Raw genomic sequence first — 22,065 nt, forward strand, 5'->3', positions numbered from 1 at the left:
AATTCAACACAAAAAAGCCTCACAGTAGCAAAAGGCTTATGTCAGGACACACGACCAAGTTCGCACATCTCATGGAATCTCTGCAGGTCAGCAGCCCACAAACACCGACTGCCCTTACGCTCTCGGTCCTTCACAAAAGCAAGGTCTAAGCTGTCAGTCGGGACAGATCAGTTTACACACACTAGCACTCAGGTGCACCCAGTACTGTCAATAATTACATTTTACTAAAGAGCCTCCCACAATCTCATTCCAGCAACACTGCCACTGTAAGCAGCTTTTCTGAGATGCTGGTGTGACACCTGAACACTCCAGAATGCTCACACAGCAACAAATGATGCACCATGAATAAAACAGAAGACCTCTCCAAGTTATTTGGGCATTAGGTTATTTTAGTGCTAAAAAGTGATATGACATTAGTGGTAGGAAGACCAACTTTCAAACCAGTTCTTCAGTTTTAATACAGTTTTAATGAACATCAGTCCAAGAGATCACTTGATGGTACGAGGTACATTCCTTGACCACAATGGCTGTGCTTAAGGAAAAGAACAAACATAAATTAAATAGTGTAATTTAATTTAGTAGCTGTTTAATTATCATTAAGTTAAAAAAAAGTTATAATTAACTATTAACGTTAATGACTCAAGACCTTTCAGAAAGCATGAATCCAAAAGGAAAATATCCAGCAGGTGATCACAGACTCGTAGCTCTTCCACCAGCACTGCCACCTGCAGCAGTCATAAAGGACTATTTGTTCAATGAAGAAATTGGTCTACAGTCTGTAACAGTAGTCTTGGCTCTGCTACTTTGCGCGGTCTTCTAACAGATACACAATTAACTCATAGGTCGACAACACAATGGCTGTGTTTGGTATCTGTCGGATGAGCTGGGCAAAGAGTCCTCTATAGAAGGCAAGATAGCCTTCCTCACGTGCTACCAGACGTGCTGTCTGAATGAAAGTCTTGTATTTAGTGCCTTCTTCTCGCAGCCGTGTCCGTATGACCTCTGTAGAAAAGAGAAAGAGAGCCCAAAGTTAACAAGACTGAAACCATTCCATTAAGAAACATGCTAAGACCAAGAAAGAATATGCAATGCCCATGGACATTAAATCCTTCCTGCATCCATCGCCTGATAGCCAGGACTTCCAGACTGCCCTGCAGGCAAGGAGGAAAGTTAAAGATGACTTCCCCTCCACGTGGAATATATGGATTAGGTGCTTATTCAATCTGCATTTAGATTATTCAACCTAAAGGCTTTATTGATGCCCACCCACATAGCCAATATTGCTCTTTGTATATAACCATGACAACATTCACATTTATCCAAAAATACCTCTGTTCACCCCACAAGCATTTCCCACACTTGGTTTGCATGCACGCATCCTTTTTCTGAGTTCTTATTGCCTCATGTGTGAATTAAAATAACCAGACGACCAGAAAACCACGTAGCTAACTAGGAATAATGGGGCCAGAACTGGAAATGCCAATGCATACACACATGCTGCAGTAACATGCATTTGGTCATTCAAACAGCCAAGAATTTTACAACCCTAAAACCCAACATTTGCCTTGGATTAGAGGCAACAGCTGTTCTTTTGCAGTCATAAATGGAAAAGTTAACATACCATGTGGATAAGCAATACAAGAGGCACAGCCCTTGGAAACAGCAGCAGCAAACATCAGTCCAAAGAAGTTTGTGGAGTTCCTTTCGGTCCCATTAGTAGAAGAAGGGGGCAGCTGGACTTCCTTTAAGTGCTTTTTCAAACTTTCATAAATAGCAAAACAGATAATGGTCTCAGAAATCCCAGCATAGGAGGCAGTCAGGCCTCTATAAAAGCCACGGATACCTTCTGTCTGGTAAACGTATCTAGCACACTGCAGTGCATTCATTGGTTTTGAACCCCTCACTCTAAAAAACAAACAAAACAGAGAATATAATGAGCCTAGAATGAGAAATAAGATTAAACAAAAACAAAAACCCCACAGCCTCATGGTTTTCAGTAGTTCCCCTAACTACAGAAATGGTTCTCTACTAAGTTTTACCACAAAAATTCTTCTAGGAAAGCTGCATAGAGCAGGATTATCATGCTAGGAGTGCACACTTGGCTTTGCTAATTGACTAATACAGACTTGTAATCATTCCTGCAGCTCCAGTCCTATCCAGTCTGTGACAGTTCAAGCCAATGCTTTAAAACACAACAAACATTGAGAACACACTGCTTTGTATTAAGGTAGTAATTCCATTTAAAGCCATCTTCAGCAGACCAAAAGACAGAGGTCTCCCACATGAGAAGCGATCTTTCATTTTCAAGAGGCAGCATGCAGTTCAAAGGTGCCACCCTGTGAAGCGCTAGAATTAAGGCTTATAAATTATTTATAAGTTGTGCTGTGCTTAAGGATCTTTCTTATCTCACCTAACCCATCCTTGCAGGAAAGAATTTCCATTCGAAGGAGTCATAAGTAGAGTCCCTCATTGCTTCAATATCCACCAGTGACTGTGAATTGCTCAGCTAAAAGATATCACTGTCAAATTCCCTCTCTGCCCTCAGGAGGTACACTTAACAGTAATACAATGCTGAAAGAAGCCAGAGAACATTAAACCACTGCAACAGATTCTTACCGCCTCTAGAATGTTTTATGAAACTAAACTAATCCTGCTTCATTAAACTTTAAAAACCATCACCCTTTCTGCTCACAGCTACCTAGCTGTGTACCAGTAACCTTGGTTTGTTGCAGTAACACACACATCTGGATGATCTGGGGCTGGCACAAGCGATGCTGCCAAGTGGGACACAGACTGCAACCTCATGTTTGGCTTCCCATACAGGCTCCTCTGACCTTTCCATGGCCTCTATTATTTCCCTATCAAAGCACTTCAGTCCTTGACGTATTTAGGCTCAACATCAACCCCTGAAGTACAGAAGACTGTGTAAGCAGGGATCTAAGGGCACATTAATGTTATGCCCAAATTTACTCAATGTTTACAGCGGAAACAAAACCTGAATCTAACTCAGCACTGGAGGCAACTTCCACATCCCCCCCAGTAGTAACTGTATATCAAAATTAAAGTGTAACACCAAAAACCTTAACCTTCAGCCTGACCAGGCAAAAGGATGGCAGCTTGAAAGGTGGGAGTCAGGGGAAAGAAAAATCAAGTTCAGTCAAAGTCTAAAAGACCATCAATAAAAACATTTTATGTTTTTAAGTTTTCCAGAGGCTCCCCTTAGCCACCTAGCAGTATCCCATCTCTGTCACTTACTTCCGTTCCAGTTGCATTCTGGTTTTCACCATCCATATAGGATTCATCAGGGAATTTGTGACAAAGGCTGAAAAAGGAAGAAAAAGTACAGCTGAATCCGGGCCAGTGTACTGCCATTGTTCATGCAAATAGGAACCATATACATTGAGCAGTGACACAGTTCTAGTGTCACAGCTCCAGAGGTTTCAAAAGCCATGCAGGTGTGTAGCTTACAACGTGGCTCTTGCCAGAGAACTATCTATATTCAACTTCAAAAGGTATCATCCAATGGCCTTGGAATTTCATATGGGTTCCTTCCTTTTTATACCTGTCCTAATGTGAACTTCACATTCCTAAAGACCACTGTAGGCAAGATAGCTTACCAGCTTACCAACTGGGTTTTGAAAAATACATAAAAGGAAAACCTGTGGGGAACACACACGCGTATTAGTCTTTTGCTTTCCCCAAGGCTCTAGGTGGTGCCATTGAGCCATCTCATTAATGAAATCCACCCATAACTATGGGGTTAGTTTGGGAAAGATGTTTAATGATCCCTCTGGTGACCGATGCTTGAACTAGCGGGGCTCTTCCGCTCAACTATGCCTCTGTTTGTCATGTTTTTCTGACAGCAAAATATTTTCCCATCCTGCGAGGAAAAATACAACAAACCAAAACAATTTGGCTAAAACAGTATCAAAGGGTTGCTGATGTCTGTTAACTTGTTTTGTTGTGTTTGTTTTTGTTTTTTTAAACTGTTTAGAGAAATTACTACATTTCAGTTAGAAAAACATTTACCTCCACTTACTAAAGAAAAATCTAGAAACATTTTAAAGTGTTGAACAGTAACATGGTTTCTCTGCAAATACGGTAAGTTAGGAGGTGGCAAACTCCTGGGATCAAACTCCATGAGGACTGCCTTTGGCTTCCTCCAAAAGCTGATTGTAGAATATTTCCAGTAACACTGAAAGGGTGACTGTCCTTCAGAAACAAAGATCAGATCATGCTGCTATTCACTGTTCTGTAGCTGCAATACTGGTTTCATGGTTTCAAGAAGCCCTTTTTGAAAAAATCTTTAATTAAGAAGACAGCCAAGCATGTGTCTACATCAGTTTCCATCCGCTTCAGCGATTTCTTAAAACCTCCCTCAACACTGAATGTGGACAAAGCAGAGAAGTTCACAGACAGGAGAAATAAATAACGCCGCCCTGACTCATTCACAGGGGTACTATGAAACCTATGGAAAGCGCTGTGCCAGCCGAGCATCACTGCATTGTCTCTTGGTATATTGGCACAAAAATCTGTGAAGGCCAAAGCAAAAGGATTTCCAGCTGCACCAATACACTTTTAACGTGCTTTATTACTTCAGGCAGCGTTCAGTTTCTGAGCCTTGCTGGATGTAAGCGTCACAGGCTTGCACAGGTTACAAAGCAGACAACTGCCAGTTGACTGATACATACAAACCATACATATAGATCCGTCTACCTATTTATTAGGCTCTTCTGTGAAGTCTTACATGCCTTTTCTCTGTCTCCTCGCATATGAGAGGATGACTTTTTGAAAAGGTGCTAAGGCTTCCTACAACATTACATAACAAGCACATGCAATACCTTTGCTATCAACTCTTTAGTTTGCACCAATACATGGCTGTTAGAACCAGATGCTAGAGAAGAGCGTATTTACCTTTTCAGTAACATTGTGAAACACCAATTTAAGCTCTTCAGAGAGTGTGTTCTTTAACAGTCTCCGTAGCAAGCTTGCCAAGCACTCGTCTGTTTGTTTTCCAGAGAACGGGATGTTTCCAGCCTCACAGATTTTATTTTTAAATAGTCTCTGAACTTTGGCTCATTAGGAGTGCCTTTTACATACCTCTGTTTCATGAACTTGGTCACGTCTCCCGATCTCGCCCTTTTATGGAGATCAGTGCTGGATATATTTCCTAGAAAGTATATCCTTCTACACCTAGTAATAGATCCTAATGTTTTCTGGCATATACAAGCACAAACCACATGTATGTTTCAGAATGAGCCACATACTGCCTCTAAATTCGTTCACATATCAATCACAATTATCCACAGCCCTCAGTCAAGACTGGTTTATTTTCCCAGGTCCTGCACAGACTGAAAGTCCAGTCCCTGCCTTACGATTCTTTCTACTCACTTTCTGGCTACTGAGAGGGGCAGAATACATCTTGAAGCAGTAACAACCTGCAATAAATGCTTTAAAGAATTAAGTTGCATCTCAGAGCCACGCAGATGCCAATGCAGACATTCCTGCTACTGCTGAGGGGCTGGACGCTGGGGTATTGTGGCAGACCATATGGAAGATGAATTACACTTACCTGCAGAACCTGCAGAACAGATGTGCACAATATTGCTGTTGGGTACAAAAATGCCATTAAATTGCTCTTTGGCTTTGGAGTAGCATGCAAAATAGACAGCTCTGTGGAAAATAACAGAAGAAAATCAATGTGATACTCATGACATCAAGTCAGACATGTTACTATTTTACCCCCTCCAGAAAAACAAGACTCCTTCTCCAAAGGGGCCTCCATATGACTTCTTCCATCTGCAAGTCTGAAGATGTTTTTTCTCCTTACAATACAATGCCACTACCTGACTTGACAGCCACAAAGCAGAAATATTTTACTTTCATACCAAGTCTGAGATGGGAGGCAACGTGGTCGTGCAGATAAAGCAAGTTGGATTGGATCCTAACATCGGCACTGGCATTAAATACACTTTGTAACCTTGGGAAAGTCACATCCCCACTCTGAGCCGATGCTAAAAGGGGTCAGAGCTACAGCTGCCTTAGCAGCACTTCCTACTTGAAACAGTTAACCCTGGGCTGAAATGAAAAACAGTTTTACCCATCTCAAATCCCTACATAATGCATGCAAAAAGTAAAAACTCACAGCAAGATCTGCAACAGCCAATGCTTTAATATTAGCTAGGCACAAAATCTTCAGCCCTGCCAAGAGGTTGTCATTGGTATGTGTGGAAAGCAAACATTAGGTGCCTGCAAGGCTTCCAAATACAACCATTATAGGTAGTTTTGTTGTTACTGTTTAGAAAAGAGTGGGGAGACCTTTGGGGTTATGTGGCAGCTTTGCAAGTCCATTCCCCTGACCCTCAGCTGCAGTTTTTCATTTGAGAAGAATTTAGGCAGTCAAGGACCAGACAGGTATTCCTGTTTCACCTTGCATCTAGCTCCTAGTCAGTGTCTGGGAAACACTTAAATATTCCCAGGGAAGTGGTAGGCCTTACTAGAGAGATTAACATTAACCCTGCAGATATTTCTACAGTATATTCCCCTGTTTTCTAAAGCATAAAGTCATTGCAAAAGCCACTTAAGTGACTTATTTAAACTACACCTTAAATTTAAATTCTCCTTTAGTACTAGGCTAAAATATCCCCTGCCCCCCACTTTTTGTTTTTGAGGATAGCATCATAAACTAAGTTCCACTGATAACAGAAAGCACAGATCAAAAGAAGCAGCTAAGATACACACATAAAAGTTTACAGAAGCCAGTAAAATATGACAAATCTGTCAGATCCAGGTTTCATTTATAAAAGGACAGGTACTGACTTTCATAATTTCATCACTTTTGAGAAGAGGATATGAATATTGATGAGAAGCAAGTTCTGAATATATTTAGTGATTGATACATGTAACTGAAAGACGGTGTCATACAAGTATAAAGCAAATTTTAAAATTATTTGTTGGCATATGCACATCTGATACTCTTCAAAATCTAAGTTTACAGATGGGATAATTTTCTGACCTATTCTCAATCACAAACAAACTACAACATTCGGGTCGGTGCCTTCAACGTGTCTTTTAGCAATAGTTTAACTATTTACCTTGATGGTGCAACTCCAACCAAGTTTGGACCCAGACCTCGGAAGAGCGACCTTGGTCCTTCTTTTTCCAGAATTGACCTTAAAATAAAAACAAACAAGGGAAAAAATGGGTAGTATTTGGGTTAAAAGTTAAATTTCTTGTTCTGGCAGGTGGTCAAAAGAACTGTGCTAAAGAAATAAGTATTAGCTGTGAACCTGTTAGCTCTCAAGCTACACAACAGACTTGAAAATTAGAATTATAGACTACTGGATAAAAGTTACTGTGCTGTAAAACTTCAGCGTGCTACAGGCCAACATGTGTTGTATGACAGAAGGCTACAATTTCCATTCTTTGAAAAGCTGTCAGGAACTGAATTAAATAGTTTCACGGAGAATCCAATGCTAGTTGACTCTGATGAACACAGAATACTTTTGGCATTTTCTGTATCCAAGCAATTTAAGCAGTTCAGGAGTTTGTTGCCTGTATAGAGACATGGGGAAAAAAGAAAAAGGAGCCCTCTTCCCTTTCACAATTGAATGTGATTTTTTCCCCCAGAGTGAAAGCTGAATGCAGCACCGTATCAAGCTATGTCTCAGGGTAACTGTTCTGATTTTGAAGGCATTCTGCATCCTTCCAAAGGAAACACCAAGCACAGAGGTACTCCTGTGCATCACTGCTGCTGGATTTCATGGCCAGGTCTAAAGCAGGAAAACAACCAAATTATTTTTTCCTGCAATTCTGCAATTGCTCCAGTCTGGGTTTCCAAAGCCATTTTCAGCCATTTCCCCAGCAGCTGTCAAGCTCTGTACAATACCTTGCTCAGGTGCCTCATTAAAAAAAGAGCTAACCTTACAGAAATCTTTCCACTATTACCAGGAGACATATTCACAAGGAATAACCTGACAGCCAAGCACTAGGAAACACAGCCAAGTGTTCACCAGTGACAGCCAGGTACGGTCTAGTCACCATCGGGATGTCAGTGCACAACCTGCTAGATGGCAGCTCTCCACTTTAAAGGCTTATCATGGGAAAACTGTGCAATACAATCCAGATAACACCAGGTCCCAGGTGTAGTTCACGTGCACCTGTTTGAAATGCCCATTTTTCAGAGTTTGCTTTCTAGGTCATTAGCACTGTTGGGAACGTTCCCCACAGGGTCCAAAAACAAGCTCATTAGACAGAAGAAGATACAGGAGCTTCTGAAATGCTTTTTCTGCAGTGAAGTTGAACTTTCTGTGTAAACTCCAGGGCTGAGTGTCTCCAAGGATACAGATCCACCAACTACTTGTTCTTTGTCACTTAACAGTCACGACTGCAGCTTCCAGCTGGGGTGACTCATCAGAATCTTAAATGGATTAGACAAAAACAGCCTGTCCTTCTGGAGTGCTTTCTATTCAGCAGCAGGCTTAACTTGCCCTCCTGAGTACCTACTTTCGTTCTATTTACAGCAGTTAAGGGGCCTTCATACTCAACACCTTTAACTCACAGACAGATTTTATATGGATGGCTCTAAAGGGCTGCTTCTTTAGCCATATGGCTTTCCTAAAACAGAAAATTCAATTCACATCCAATTTGGTCATGCACACATGACCAGGATTGAGAAAGGGGTGGAAGAGAGACCTAACTTCCTCCTCTTCCTTCATGCACTTGTGTTTTATCACAAAGATCACAATCAATAGCATTACCTGCACTTCATGGATACTGCCACCAAGGGAATGACAGCAAGCATGATTATTTTGCTCTCAGTTCTTAATCCTCTGGGGTAAATAGGTGAAAAGCTTGGTGATACACGCAGCTGAACAATTCCTAAGTAAAACGAACTCAGGATCATAGTCACCGAATTTAATGAGCTTAATAAATATATTAAATGGTTGACTCAATTTTAACCCCTTTTTTAATTCCCTAAAAGGAGGATCTCAGAGAAAGATGGGAAGAGGAAATAAACTGAGAACCTCGTGCCTTTAAGTTACCACTTCATTGAGTCAGAGCTCTCTCAAGTCCAATGCTGCAAGGAGAAAAAAAAGTACAAAGGGAAAAAAAGAGATGAAAATCGAAGGCAATTGGCACTGCTTCACATTTTCAGTCACGGATTGCTCTAGATTCACCTCTGAATATACAAAGTGTTTGGCATGGGACAGAAGCAGTGTTTACAACACAGGAACTCAAGTCCCAGAATGACTCCAGCCATCTCGTTCTGCAGAGAATTTGAGTTAGCACTGTACTGTTATATAACCGTGCAGCTTCTCCCCAGGCAACCTGCCAAGTGTGTTGGCCTTACATAAATCATTCAACTTGTTTTGCTAGTCAAGTTAGCTATTTTCTTTGGCATTTCTACTACCTGATCTAAGCAGGACCTCCTCTGCATTACCCCGTCGTGTGCCCAGTGATCCAAATGTGGCGTGCCTCAATGCATTTGCGTGAGGGCTGAACCAGAACTTTACTGTGCTTTGATAGGAAATATAATAGTAGAGATTTGTCCTTCAGAGTTGCTGGTAAAATTAGTCAGCAGTTCTAAGAGGCACGATTTCACGTTTCATCTTCTTTATGAATATACATCTGAAAAGGGAACAGCTAGAGCATCAGCTGCTGCAATCTGAACCAAGAAAAGTGACTAAATAATACAGGTGTCGACAGGATTGATGCACAATAATAATTAGCTGAAGCAACATACTAATAACAAACAGAAGAGATCTCATTAAGACAGATACAGCTGAGGAAAAGATAAGAGCTTGCGAAGCTCCAAGCGTATTTTGGCAAGACTTCTTCTGCAAAAAGTGCCCTTCCCTCACTCCTGTAAGTTTCAGTTACAGATCATCCACACGACAGAGCAGACAAGCACAGCTTAAAATATATGGGATCACAGAATTCTGGAGGTCACCTGGTTCAAATGGATGCTAAAAGCAGGGCAGGCTTCAAAGATGGATCAGGGGCTGGCATGAATCACTAAGTGCAGAGAATCAGAAACATCATTACAGCACTGCTCCATTAAGGAGCAGAAAAGGCCACAGGCTCTCACTTCTAAATTAAGCTTCCAAAAGAGTTCGTGACAGGAAAAGGCTGAATTAAAACTTCCCTCCATCAAACAGGTAAATAGCTTGGGCAGCAACAGAAACAAGGATCTCTCACCAGCAAACTGGGAATGGCTCCAGGAAAGAAAGACAAGGAGTACACGACTCAAATTCAGTCCTTCATTGTACCAAGAACTGGCCCCAGCTAGTAAGGATTACCTGTTCCACTGCTCCAAGGAGATAATAAACATGACAATTCCCAATAAAACACAAAGACTATACTCTCTGTTGTTCAAAATAATAATGAATAATTAAACCTTTCTTCCAGAATATTTTCTATGATAGTTCTTGCAAGCTAAACAGTACCAAAAGTTTGTGGCATATCCTATGTATTGATCCTTACAACTTAATAACTACCAAAAAGCTCCAATCTGGAGAGACAACTTAAAAATAACACTTCCAGACTCTTACTCAAATCAATTTGCTTTGGAAAGCTTTTGAGTGCTAGCAGCAAATTTCCGTGGAAGCTTAACGGAATACTCAGGAAACTTATCTGTGTTTTTAAAAGAATAATTTATCTTTCGACTGCTGAATGCAGAAGCCCAACTGATCTGCATCCTTCCAGTGCAAATCTGAAGCAAAATCTGCACTGCCTGTTTGCACTGAGGAATCGAAACTCAGATCTCTGGCGTCAATTAACATCAAAGGACCACAGGTAGAGTACTCACTTGAGAACACTGAAGAGCCCAGGTGATACAGACGTTGGCCTAACCATTCCTTCACCACTGATGGTCCCCAGCTGGACTTGCGGGTAGTAGACAGCCCGGAAGGCTAGCTTCGAAGATTGGAGCCGTGTCTTTATTACTTCTAAGGGACAAGTAAAGATGGCACCAACTGTTCCTCCACATCTGTAAAACACAAATTTAAACAGAAGACAGAGTCAGTAAAACATGGCTGCACAGATAGACTGAGTCACAAGAGCACTGAGTATAAATATAAAAAAATATAAAGACTCGACTTCACTTGCTCCATGTTGTGGACAAGTTATCAAGAAGCAGGGCAGTTCTTCCACCAGGGAAAGGGAGACAGTTCCCAAGCCCTGGAGGAGGGGAGAGAAGGTTGAGAAACACTTCTGATGACTAATGATGATCCCATGTAGCGATGAGGTTGGAGGGGTGAAACACGAAGACAATACCCAACCCCAACAACAATCCATGACCATCTGCTGGTCCCGGAGTCTGTCAGGACTTGGAATTCTGCCTGTAAAAACTTCAGAGGCACCCATGTTTCAGAGGCTGTGCTCCTTACACAGACATAGCCTTGGATGGATTTTTCCTATGGAAAGCAGGAACCTTGCAGATAAAAACAAGCAACTGGGGATTAGGACACTGTAGGCTGAAAACACAGCCATATAACCCTTCACCATTTAGTACTTATGATCAAAACGGCTGCCTACAGAACTAGCAAAGAGAATGACTGTAAATTAGGTCTTTTTAAAACAATGGGTATCAACTTTTTTGGGGGGGATAGAGGACGCTGCAAGGATGAGAGAGAGGGTGGAAAAACATAATAATGGGGTTGCTGTTCTTTAGGCTACTAAAGATGAACAGAAATCCCAAAGTCTGCTGACACAAACACTGAAATAATACATATACACACGTGTGTACATGCAGACATTATTATACATAACAACATAATAAACATACAATTATATATATATATTTACTTATATATATATAAAAGAAAGATCCTATCCTCTAATGACCCCTTACATTAGATGTATCTAACAACCAACCTCATTTGAAAACACTCAGCAGGGGGCAGAAAGAATGGAAATTATGGTTTTAATAAGGACATTTAACTTGGCTTGTCCGCTAGTGACACTTGTAACTTGTCACCCAGCCCTTATCACTGTCTCACTCCGTTTGTTTTTCCTGTTCTAGGGCTTTTTCTCCCTCATTCTTTAAGGCATGTCTTCTCCCTATAATTGGGTAATACCAGAACTGAAAACCAAGCTTCCAGCCAGCAGCAACCTGCTGTTACAAACTCTCCTAATTCACACTCCAGACACAGAGACCTACTGTAAAAAATCAGTTTTGAGACATAATAGAAAATAATCAAATTTGAAACAGTCCTGAGAATTTCCAGCACAGAGCTTTTACTTACCCCAGGGCTAACTGCTCTTTACCTTAGAGTTTCAACAAACCATGTGTTCTACACGACATTATGCAAGTTCCAAAACCTCTCCTGTTACACCTTTCCCAGAAAGGGAGGCTAAGGTTGCCAGCACAGATCACACAGCAGCTTGTTATTATTGAGATCTGGTGATAGCTGAATGTTCCAGCACAATGATGGAAAAGCAGCCATGACTTTTATCACTGGTGCAACAAAAGAGCTACAAAGATCTTCTTGAAATCAAACCAGTCCTGGGTATCATCGCTGTTTGCTGCCATTGCCATACAGGGGAGCAAAAGCTGGAAGTTCCCAGTGTTAGCAAACTGGCTGAATCAAAGTGTTGGTGGCTCACCGCATGAAAACAACACGTTGTGCTTCATGTTCTGCCACAAAAGCCCGAGGAGCAATGCTGGAGCCACCTGTTCCCTTGCTCCGAAAGCCCACGCTCTCATCTTCCTGTAGTCAGCGTGGCTCAGAAAGTGCCTACTGGGCCAACCACACAGAGTTCACAAGACCCTGTTTCCATCCATCATCTTGAAAATGACTTGTCAAACCATTTCTCTCTCCACCTCTGTTCCTCTTTTGTTTTTGAACGTCCCTTCTGTCAAACTTCACAACTAAAAATAATTCTGAGGATGGCTAAAAAGCACTCTAAGTTTTATTAATCTAACAAGCTGGCATTTAGGAAGACAACTCAGGAGTTCAGGTTTTTTCCAAGGGCATTTACTACAACCAATCATATCGACAAAGAAATATTTTCTTTATTTACCCAAGTTTCAAAGTATGTTATTCCTTCAAAAACCTGTGTTTAGACTTTCCTTAGAAAACAGCATGAGTCAATAACTTAACTTTCTTTGATGTTAATGTCAAACTGCAATTTAAGGAGCTTTCCCATGAGAAGAAGAAGAAGAGAAAAATCCCATCCTTTAACTTGCACATAAAAAAGCATTACTTGCTCGAGTCACAAGAACTTTACATGAATCAGTTTAGGAACAGAGAACTACAAAATGACAAGAACGTAGGTACTGGAATGTATTTTCTCTGCATGAACTATTTCACCAGAAGAATCATTTTTAAACACAAGGAAAACGACACTGAAAGACTGGCAGAGAAATTCCAGCTGCAGATACATCTAGTTTAGAAATGCTTTATCTGGTGCCACTTACTTTGCTTGCTGAAATAGTGTCTTACAGCAAAATATAACAGCTCTTTGCCAAACCCTGAAGGCCCTGGATTCTAAATGCTGTGCTTCTCAGACACAAACATACAACAGAAGAAACCGTTGTCACAAAGCCTGACAATCTCATTTAACAGCAACACTTCAGTGAGTTTTTCCTTTAAGTTCTTGCTTCTTCCTCTTCTCTGATGAAAGGGAAAACTTGGCTGGAACTAGGGACAATCTATACATTCAGAGTGAAAGACAGTGTAAGGAAGAGATTTGCCTTCATCCTGTTAAATCCCTTAAGCTTTGATTGATGAATACAGACACAAAGTTGTTTATGGGATGAGGTACAGAGCAGCTGAGGTGGTGTCACTTGGATCAAGAATGGCAGTGTTCACAGAGACCTTATCAGGTCGCTGATTATTTTGTGTACTGAACCAGGGCTTGGACACGAGCCTTTTGGTCTGTCAATACCACTCTGGAGGACACGGCTTCAGCTTGTCCTTCCCTGTTTTGTTAGATGCATCTCATGTTGCTCACGTGCTATAACCTAGATCTTGGGGGAAACAGAAGGGCCACGAGCAGTTTCTCCTGCAAAACTTTTCCTGTTCCCATAGTTCGAACTTGGAGCGGGAAGTGCTTTGAGGATACCTCTTGCAGATCCACACTGCGACTTGCAGATCCATCCCTACGACGTATATCCCACACAGATGCAAACATTATAATTAACACCCCAGTAATCAACGTCCTCAAAAAAAGGCAAATCTGAGGGAGCTCGATGAAAACAATTTGATTTCTTTCATTCCCAGTTCATCTACCAATGATGCCCTACTGTTTTCCATCCTCACTTATTTCACATTTATGAACACTAAAACAATACCTTCACAGTGACACCTGATAAATTCAGAACAAAAACTCCATGTCCTGTTTCTGAACTACCAGTTGCTCAGTCTAGGGTGACATCTTGCCATACAATTCTTCAGCCTCTCTGGCATGTTCCCTCTTTCATCAGCTGTCTCGCCTTCCTGGCCTGCTCCTTGCCTTCCATCCTTTAAGTTTGATGATCCAGTTAATTTATACAGCCTTTAATATTTAAGTACTTCTGGGAATGTATATGTAATCCTCCGATACTCAGCACAATGAATTAGTATCTGCATCGTGAGCTTTAACAGCTCAGAGTTAATGTTGTCAGCGTGACATTTAAGAAAAAAGCATTACCCAATAGAGCAATTCTCAGAATGTCAATAGCGTGCACAAATTATATCCCAAATATAAATACAGCATATAGTTCAAGTCAGGACTTTGATGCATTACACATCTTGTACAGATGAGCTGATTTTCCTCCACATGGAATTTTTTTTGCATCACATCCTGGTGTTGCTCTATTCCCTGGAAAGATGGCTGAAAATAACATGCTGTGCCTAAAAGAAACACTTTGTACTCCTAGGGTGTTCCAAATGCCTTCATCTGGGAAGAAAGGAAAAACACCAACCAGCCTTCCCCAGCTACATAAACAGCCCTCAACCCTGGCAGATTCAACTATGAATATGCAGTGAGGTAAATGTGATTTGGAAGGATCTAAAGGTGCAATTGAGGCAATACCTCCAAGTCTTCATCCCGTTTAGGCTGAGGTTTTTAATGATACACCAGTGTGGAACTACAGATCCGGAGATGATACGCACTGCTCACTGCACCAGCATCTAGCAAAAAGCTCAGCAATGCCTAAAAATGTCATTAGCGGAAGGGAGAAACCTCCTCGGCAAGAAAACACCATGGTACACTCTTCTCAGTCACATGGCAAGCATTGAACAAGAGGTTCCCAGCTCTGCTCTGCATGCAGCACAGGCACACAGCCCTCTCCTGTGCGCGACACCCAGCAATTCATCAGCTCTGGCCTGTCGCATGCTGCCAGAAAAAGTGTTTGTCCTTCAGGCTACAAATACCTCCTCTGGCTACAGGATTGCCAGGCATATATTGCCACTGGAGCAGGGGAATGCGATTCTCTGCTTTGTCATGTCCAAACAAAGAAATTAAGGAAAGTGCAGTACATATCCTCAGGCCAAGAGTTGAGTGTTTACGGAGATATATCCTGTGCTATACATTAAAACCTGCAGAAAAAAAAAATAAATTGCTTCCATAAACAGAAAACATTCTGTTTAAAAACCATGCCAAGAACGTTAATCTCAAAATCCAATTACGACTTCTCTCGCTGCCAGCTTTCTATTTTTACAAGGCCCACCCCCAATATATCACTGACTTGCATATGAAATCAACTCCCGGCGCCCACTAGCACAATCGATACAGATGATGCCAAGGATCTTAATTAAGAGCAAGGCTTATTTCATCTGTCCTAAATTTAATCACTGAGCAATACTCCTAATATGAATAACTGGACGTAATGCTCAGTGTTAAGGATTTGAAAATTAAAAAGCATCCAAACCTGCAGTGATCCTTCAGCAGGGAAGCACAGACTTCACCAAGGTTGCAAGGAAAGCTGATTGCCTGGTTAGGGGAGTCGTAACTCCTAACTCAGGCTGACAGCATCGGGGAGAACCTCCTCCTCTGGCCACTGCTCTCAACATATGGAGCAGCTAATTTTTGGTGGCCAGGAGTCAACTGAAAACACAAGAGGAGAATTAGTGCTAACTGTCTGGCAGCTATATTTAACGGGCTACCTTAAGAACCAGGTTGACAGCCACAATTCAGCTCACGCTTCGTGGATTGTACCACACACTGCTTCAAACCTCAAAACGCAACTTGAAAATCATCTGGTGCTACTGTCTGGACCCCTCTGGTGGACGCAGAACACTGTCCCAGTGAATTCAGTGGCACGACCGGTGCTTAACACTTCACTGCACTAACACTGCATCTGCTTTCCTGGTTGTTGACAGAGGATCGCGTCTGTGAAGGCAGCTCAAGGAGATCTCAAGGTGAGCAGCATATTCACAGCAAGTGCTACACAAGTTTTCCCCGAGATTGCACTTGTGATAGGAATTTCATTTTGTTTTTCTCAAACGTGCCACATGGTCTAGCATGAAATGCACAGCACAAACAGCAGAGCAGGTTGCATCTTTGATATTTCAGTATTGCATCATCAAGACTGGAAGCAAAACAAGCTCCTGCACTCTCAGAAGCCATAGGAAAACCAGCTTCAAAGCAATACAGACTGTTCTTCACGCCCCAGTTTTGAGATATTAAGCATTCAGTGTATTTCCAGCTAACAAGGCTGTCATCAGGTGTGAATATTCTTGCAAGCACTTCCTGCATTCCTCAGGCTGATGCACTGTTAGCCAATTATATAAAGCACATGAAAACCTAAACTAGATAGAGGAAAAGAATGAATCTCTTCATGAAGTCTAGGTCTGCCCTGGACCACACACAGCACAACAGATGTCCTTCGGGTGAAGACTGCTTCTGTCCATTTTACATATGGAAACAATATCTCCCAAATGGTTCGTTAGCATTAGTACATCGCGTAATAATCAACATCTGTGGGAGCTGTATGTGGCCCCGTACCCACAACTCATGTGGTCACTACTCTGGGGAGCAGCTTTATGTTAGTTCTGTTATTTGTGCTTTACCCTTTGGCAAACTGAGGTGAACCCCAACGCTTTAAACAAGAATCTCGGTGACCTCATGCATTAAACACCCCTTGGTGCAGCTGAGACAATCCGTGTACGCATATGAAGACAGGTGTCAATGTCTTCAAGGCAGCTTCCCGGTCTTGCCAAAGCGTCTTCCAGCTCTTTCCCAGGTGGTTTATGAAAGCTTTGGCATCTCAGGTTGCTTTCAGGGCAGCAAGGGAGTTACAAACTCAGGCTTCAAAACCAAGACAGAGAAAGTCACAAACATGGTTATATTCACAGAGCACAGCTTCCCCAGCTTGAATAAAACTGCTCAAGGATAGACATCACACAGTGCTTCTATGAAATCAAGGTAAGTTTGTTCTTAGCTTTTTCAGGTATTCTGCCAGTTCTGTGAAAAGCTCTGCAGCCTCTAAATATCACCTGATAGGATCCCTGTAGTAAACAGAACTATTCCAGCTGGAGAGACAACATGGAGTCACCTCTGCTGCAGCCTGAGCCAAGCTTTGTCCCCGAACAAAAACAAGCAAGAACTCTACTGACTTCACCAGAGAAGGAAGAACCCAGACTTGTAAACATGCTTACATCTGTTGTGCAATTTAAGCATCATTCTGCTTGTTGCTGCTGAAATCTTCCCTGCCCTCAGAGACATTTTCCCATCAACATCCCAAGACCTTTTGGTTTGCTGTTATTACTGTAAAAGGAAGGAACAGAAATAAGAGGAAGCCAAGGACTGTGTCTGCCTGTAAGTAAGCCGGCCTGCTTTTCCATGCAGACATTAGGGTGTTGTATTACATCTCCTCAGCACCTGACGCACCGCCCCGTACTCACCTTCACACAAGGCTAATGTAATACCAATAATAAAGCTCTAACAAAATTATTTTAAGTGAATGAGCTTCATCTACAGAAAATATTATACAATGGAACAAAGCTTAGCACCTTACACAACGTATAAAGCATTCAGAGCTTCCAACACGTTCTGCTGGAGAAGGTAATTTTATCCACGGTCCTGGTTGTGCAGGAACTCTGCATCACAATACAACCCATTTATTAAGGTTTAATAGGATTCTAACAGAAACTGCAAAGGTATTGGAAAGATCAATTGCTCAGAGACTATTGCCTGAAGATAAACACAGTAATAATTCTAAAATTCCAAAACTGGATACCTTGCATGGCAGTTTAAGACTGACATTCAGTTACTTGTTCCACCCAGCGAGCCCCAGAAGTCTGCATTTCTTACTTGAAAAGCAGAGGTAATGGCATTAGTAGACACATACAGAATACACGAGTTCAGGGTCTTGAACAGGGAATCACTCTGAAATAAATCTCTTTTGGGATGGTGGGTGGGAAGGTAACACATTATACACACATACCCTTGGTTGTATAGGGCAAACACTTCAGCATAAGCTGGTGCACAAGAAGAGAAGCTAAATTTGCTGTCTCATTTTCCTTTCTGTAACATCACAGCCAGATAAGTGATAGTGCACTTTTTGGTGCCACTTTAAATAAGAAGCTATTTTTCAAAGGCCCGCATACCCTACAAGGCCATCCCTGTCCTCCACGCTGTATTTTCATCACTGCTTTAAAAATGGATCAGTCTTATTATAACAGACAGGTCAGGAGGACGTGCTCTGTTGTGTTTCCATTCTTTCCTTCCATGCTCCATCAAAACCAGCTTGGACCTAATGCCTTTCTAGGTATCCTGCATAAACTGTTTATTAGGATCCTTGGAGAAGGTGGAGGGTACACTAAATGACTAAGGAAGATGCTGAACATCCATTGCTGGATTAAAACACCAGCGAGTTTAAAATTCCTATTTATTTATTGTGCAAGGAGTTCTGTGAGGACACCTAGAGCCCTGGAGAGGCATTGTTACTACCCAAACTAGTTGCATGTGTAAATCCAGCTCCCATTGCTGCCACAGCCTCCAGGCGCTGGTCTAATACAAAGAGGGGGGAAAAAGAACAGGGGGAGAGAATATTTACAACCATACATAACAGCTGAGCCAGCAGAAGGGCCATATCTCCTTAAAACTTAAAAAGAAATGGTTTTAATATTTGTATTTAATGAATTTACTGCCCCATGCACGTCAGAGGAGACTGAACTTTAGCAACAGAAGGAACTGTGGTGTACTATTAAACAGATTAAACCCAACAATTGCTTTCATGGGGGCTTCCTAACTGCTGTCAGCTGGCAGGCACTACAGAGTATCCCACCACTGAGCTAGTCTAAATAACTGGGAAAAAAAAAGGAATTTGCATAAGGACAGAAGTACATGGAACAGCAATTACGAGCTGTGTATTAAATGACTGTTTATTTATTTACTTTACGCCATAAAATGATCGTACTGGACTGCAATGAAGACTCACGTGGTACCTTATTTTACACGGGTTGGTTTTCATTTTCGTTTGTTTGTTTTAAGCCTCACACGACAAAACCAAGCAGCTGACAACTCCTTGAGAGAGCCTGAAGGGCCCAGCAGGCCACTACGAGTACCAGGACCTTCTCTCCTTTTTTTTTTTTTAATACTTCCTCGTCGGTACAACCCCACGGACCCACAGTCAGAGCCATGAGCTCTATGGCCACCCCCGGTGCTCATTAACTGCGCTCATTAACGCCCTGCAGCCACCCCCACACCGCACACAACCACCCTTCGGCTCCCAGCCCCCACTCACCACAGCAGGGCCGGCCGTGAGGGCAGCCCCGGCCCAAATTATGCCTTTTTATTAATTAATTAACCGCCGGCCGGGCGGCCCCGCTCCAGCCCCCCCCCCCCCACGGCTATCGCCTCCCTCGGGGGGCCGTCAGCGGCCGGGGGGCCCTTCCCAGCCCGGCACGGCCCTGAAGGCAGCAGCCTCCCGGTGCCCTGCACTCACCCCCCGGCGAAGAGGTGCAGCAGGGTGTTCTCCTGAGGGGTGCCCGCCATGCCGCTGCCGGTGCCGGTGCCGGTCCCGGTGTCGCCGCCTCAGGATCCGGCTGGGCGGGCGCTGAGCGGCGGAGGCCGGGCCGCGGCGCGCATGAGATGGCGGCGGGCGGCGCCTCACGACGGCACTCCCGGCCCGCCCCGTGGCTGAGGCCGCCCCTCTCAACAAGTGCCTGAGGAACCCCCGGTGCCCAAATGAGTCCCGAAATGTCACAGATCCGCAGAATCGCGGAACGGTTGGGGTTGGAAGGGAGCTCTGGAGATCGTCCGGTCCAACCCCCGCACCGAGCAGGGTCACCCAGAGCACGCAGGATGGCATCTTCCATCTTCCATCTTCCATGGAGATACTCCAGGGAAGGAGACTCCACAACCTCTCTAGGCAACTCTGTCACCCTCACAGTAAAGAAGTGCCCCCTCATAATCAGCTGGAACACCCGCTGTTTCAGTTTGTGTCCATTGCCTCTTGTCCTGTTGCCAGGCATCACGGAGAAGAGTCTGGCCCCATCCTCTTGACACCCTCCCTTTAATTATTTATACACATTGCTAAGATCCCCTCTCAGCCTTCTCTTTTCCAAGCTAAACAGGCCCAGCTCTGTCAGGCTGTCCTCATGCGACAAGTGCTCCAGCCCTCTAATCCTCTTATTAGCCCTCTGCTAGACTTGCTCCGTGAGCTCCATGTCCCTCATGGACTGGTGAGCCCAGAATTAGCCTCACCAGGGCTGTGTAGAGGGGGAAGCTCTTTTGGTTTTGTGTTAATATCACAAACTGAGGAAACACGCCAATTATTTCACTAGACACACAATAAATAAAAGCTCACTTTGCGTATTCAAAACCCATAGCTTTCCTCCAGCCCTTTGAATAGCCTGGGGGAAAGCTCAGATGCTCGCAGTGCTGGGCAAGAAAGCTGCTGGGTGTTTCTGAGAGATGGCTCGACACTGAGCTTTAGCAGGCTTTATGTTTAAGGGGCACATGACATCAAGCTTTTAAAATTTGCACTCCCCTAAAGTCAGTGGAAGACCTTTGGCCCAGTGCAATGATTTACACTCATCTGTAGGATAGATGCCATCAATTTATATGCTGTGGATTAATTTCACAGCCAGGACTTTTAGGAATGTCTGGCTTTTTACATTAAAGCTAAAATCCTGGGGAAAAGATTAACATGTACAAAAAGACCCTCGGTCTGTACATTTTCCATATACACAAGTTTTCTATTATCATGACAACAGGCTTGGGCGAACAGCCTCCTAGTTTGAATTCAGATCCAGACATGAACCTCATGCCTCCTGTATGGCACAGGCCAAAATTCCAAGTCCTCAGACTTTTGGAAGCTGGGGTTTGAAGGCTGGGTGTGCACACTCTGAGTTTAGACTTCAGCCTACTTGGAGGAAAACAGGGCTTAAGGGTTAAAACCAAGAGGTGAAGCAGTACCTGGGTCCACGCTGGGGGCAGTGCTGTTGGTGTGGGCCTTCTTGGATCCTCAGAACTGTCTTAGACCTTTCTGGTTTTGAGGTGCTGATGATGAACCCCAATTTGCTACAAAGAATGTTTACCTTTAAGAGATCTTGTGTGGTGGCTGGAGGGTAATGATTTACCAAAGCAGAATCAGTCTAGCAGACAGAGGTGATGGGATCCCTAGTCTACAGCATTTGTCGAGACTAAGGAATGAATACAGCATTAAGTGCAAATGGGATCTGAGGCAAAGTTACAGCTCTGGCCACCTGGTTCCCATGCAAGCCAGAATCCCGAGGATCCCAAGCTGTCATCAAGATTCTGTAAAGTTACCCTTTGTAATGAAGTAGAACTTACACCAGAGATCCATACGGTGACATGGATTTGGTAGTTGTTAATATAGAGAGGAAGCTGGTCCTGTGAAATGGTGAGATAACTGAAGAGCTTTCTTTCAAGTGTAATCCCAACAGATCATGAAAATTAATCAAAGAATAGAAAGTTCTGGAGAGCAGATGACTCAGAAAAGAGTTGGTACCCTTTGCAGGGTTACTGCAAGTCAGATGATTCTTTTAACACCTCTCTTTTGTTTGCTGGCGGTAGTGATTCAGCCACCATGTGATATTTGGAGGCCCACCTTGTTTGTAGTGTCTCTTCCCAGCCAATAAAACCACTGACCTTATCACATTGACA

General features: G+C 43.0%; 1 protein-coding gene and 1 long non-coding RNA gene across 2 annotated transcripts; both read right to left on the reverse strand.

Moving 5' to 3' along the window:
- Positions 1 to 447: 447 nt before the first annotated feature.
- SLC25A33 (solute carrier family 25 member 33) lies at positions 448 to 20,069 on the reverse strand. The gene is made up of 7 exons (XM_084495290.1): positions 19,880 to 20,069; positions 10,811 to 10,990; positions 7,095 to 7,172; positions 5,573 to 5,673; positions 3,256 to 3,322; positions 1,622 to 1,905; positions 448 to 1,002 (listed from the first exon to the last, which is right to left on the reverse strand). Exons 1-7 carry the CDS (start codon positions 19,927 to 19,929, stop codon positions 800 to 802), a joined length of 963 nt encoding a protein of 320 aa, XP_084351416.1. The 5' UTR covers positions 19,930 to 20,069; the 3' UTR covers positions 448 to 799.
- LOC311422350 lies at positions 12,838 to 17,866 on the reverse strand. Its single transcript, XR_014685293.1, has 2 exons — positions 15,860 to 17,866; positions 12,838 to 15,527 (listed from the first exon to the last, which is right to left on the reverse strand). It is a non-coding gene; the product is annotated as an uncharacterized lncRNA (long non-coding RNA).
- Positions 20,070 to 22,065: the final 1,996 nt, after the last annotated feature.

Source organism: Aythya ferina (assembly GCF_964211825.1).
Source record: "Aythya ferina genome assembly, chromosome: 21".
In the NCBI taxonomy this organism is placed as follows: domain Eukaryota; kingdom Metazoa; phylum Chordata; class Aves; order Anseriformes; family Anatidae; genus Aythya; species Aythya ferina.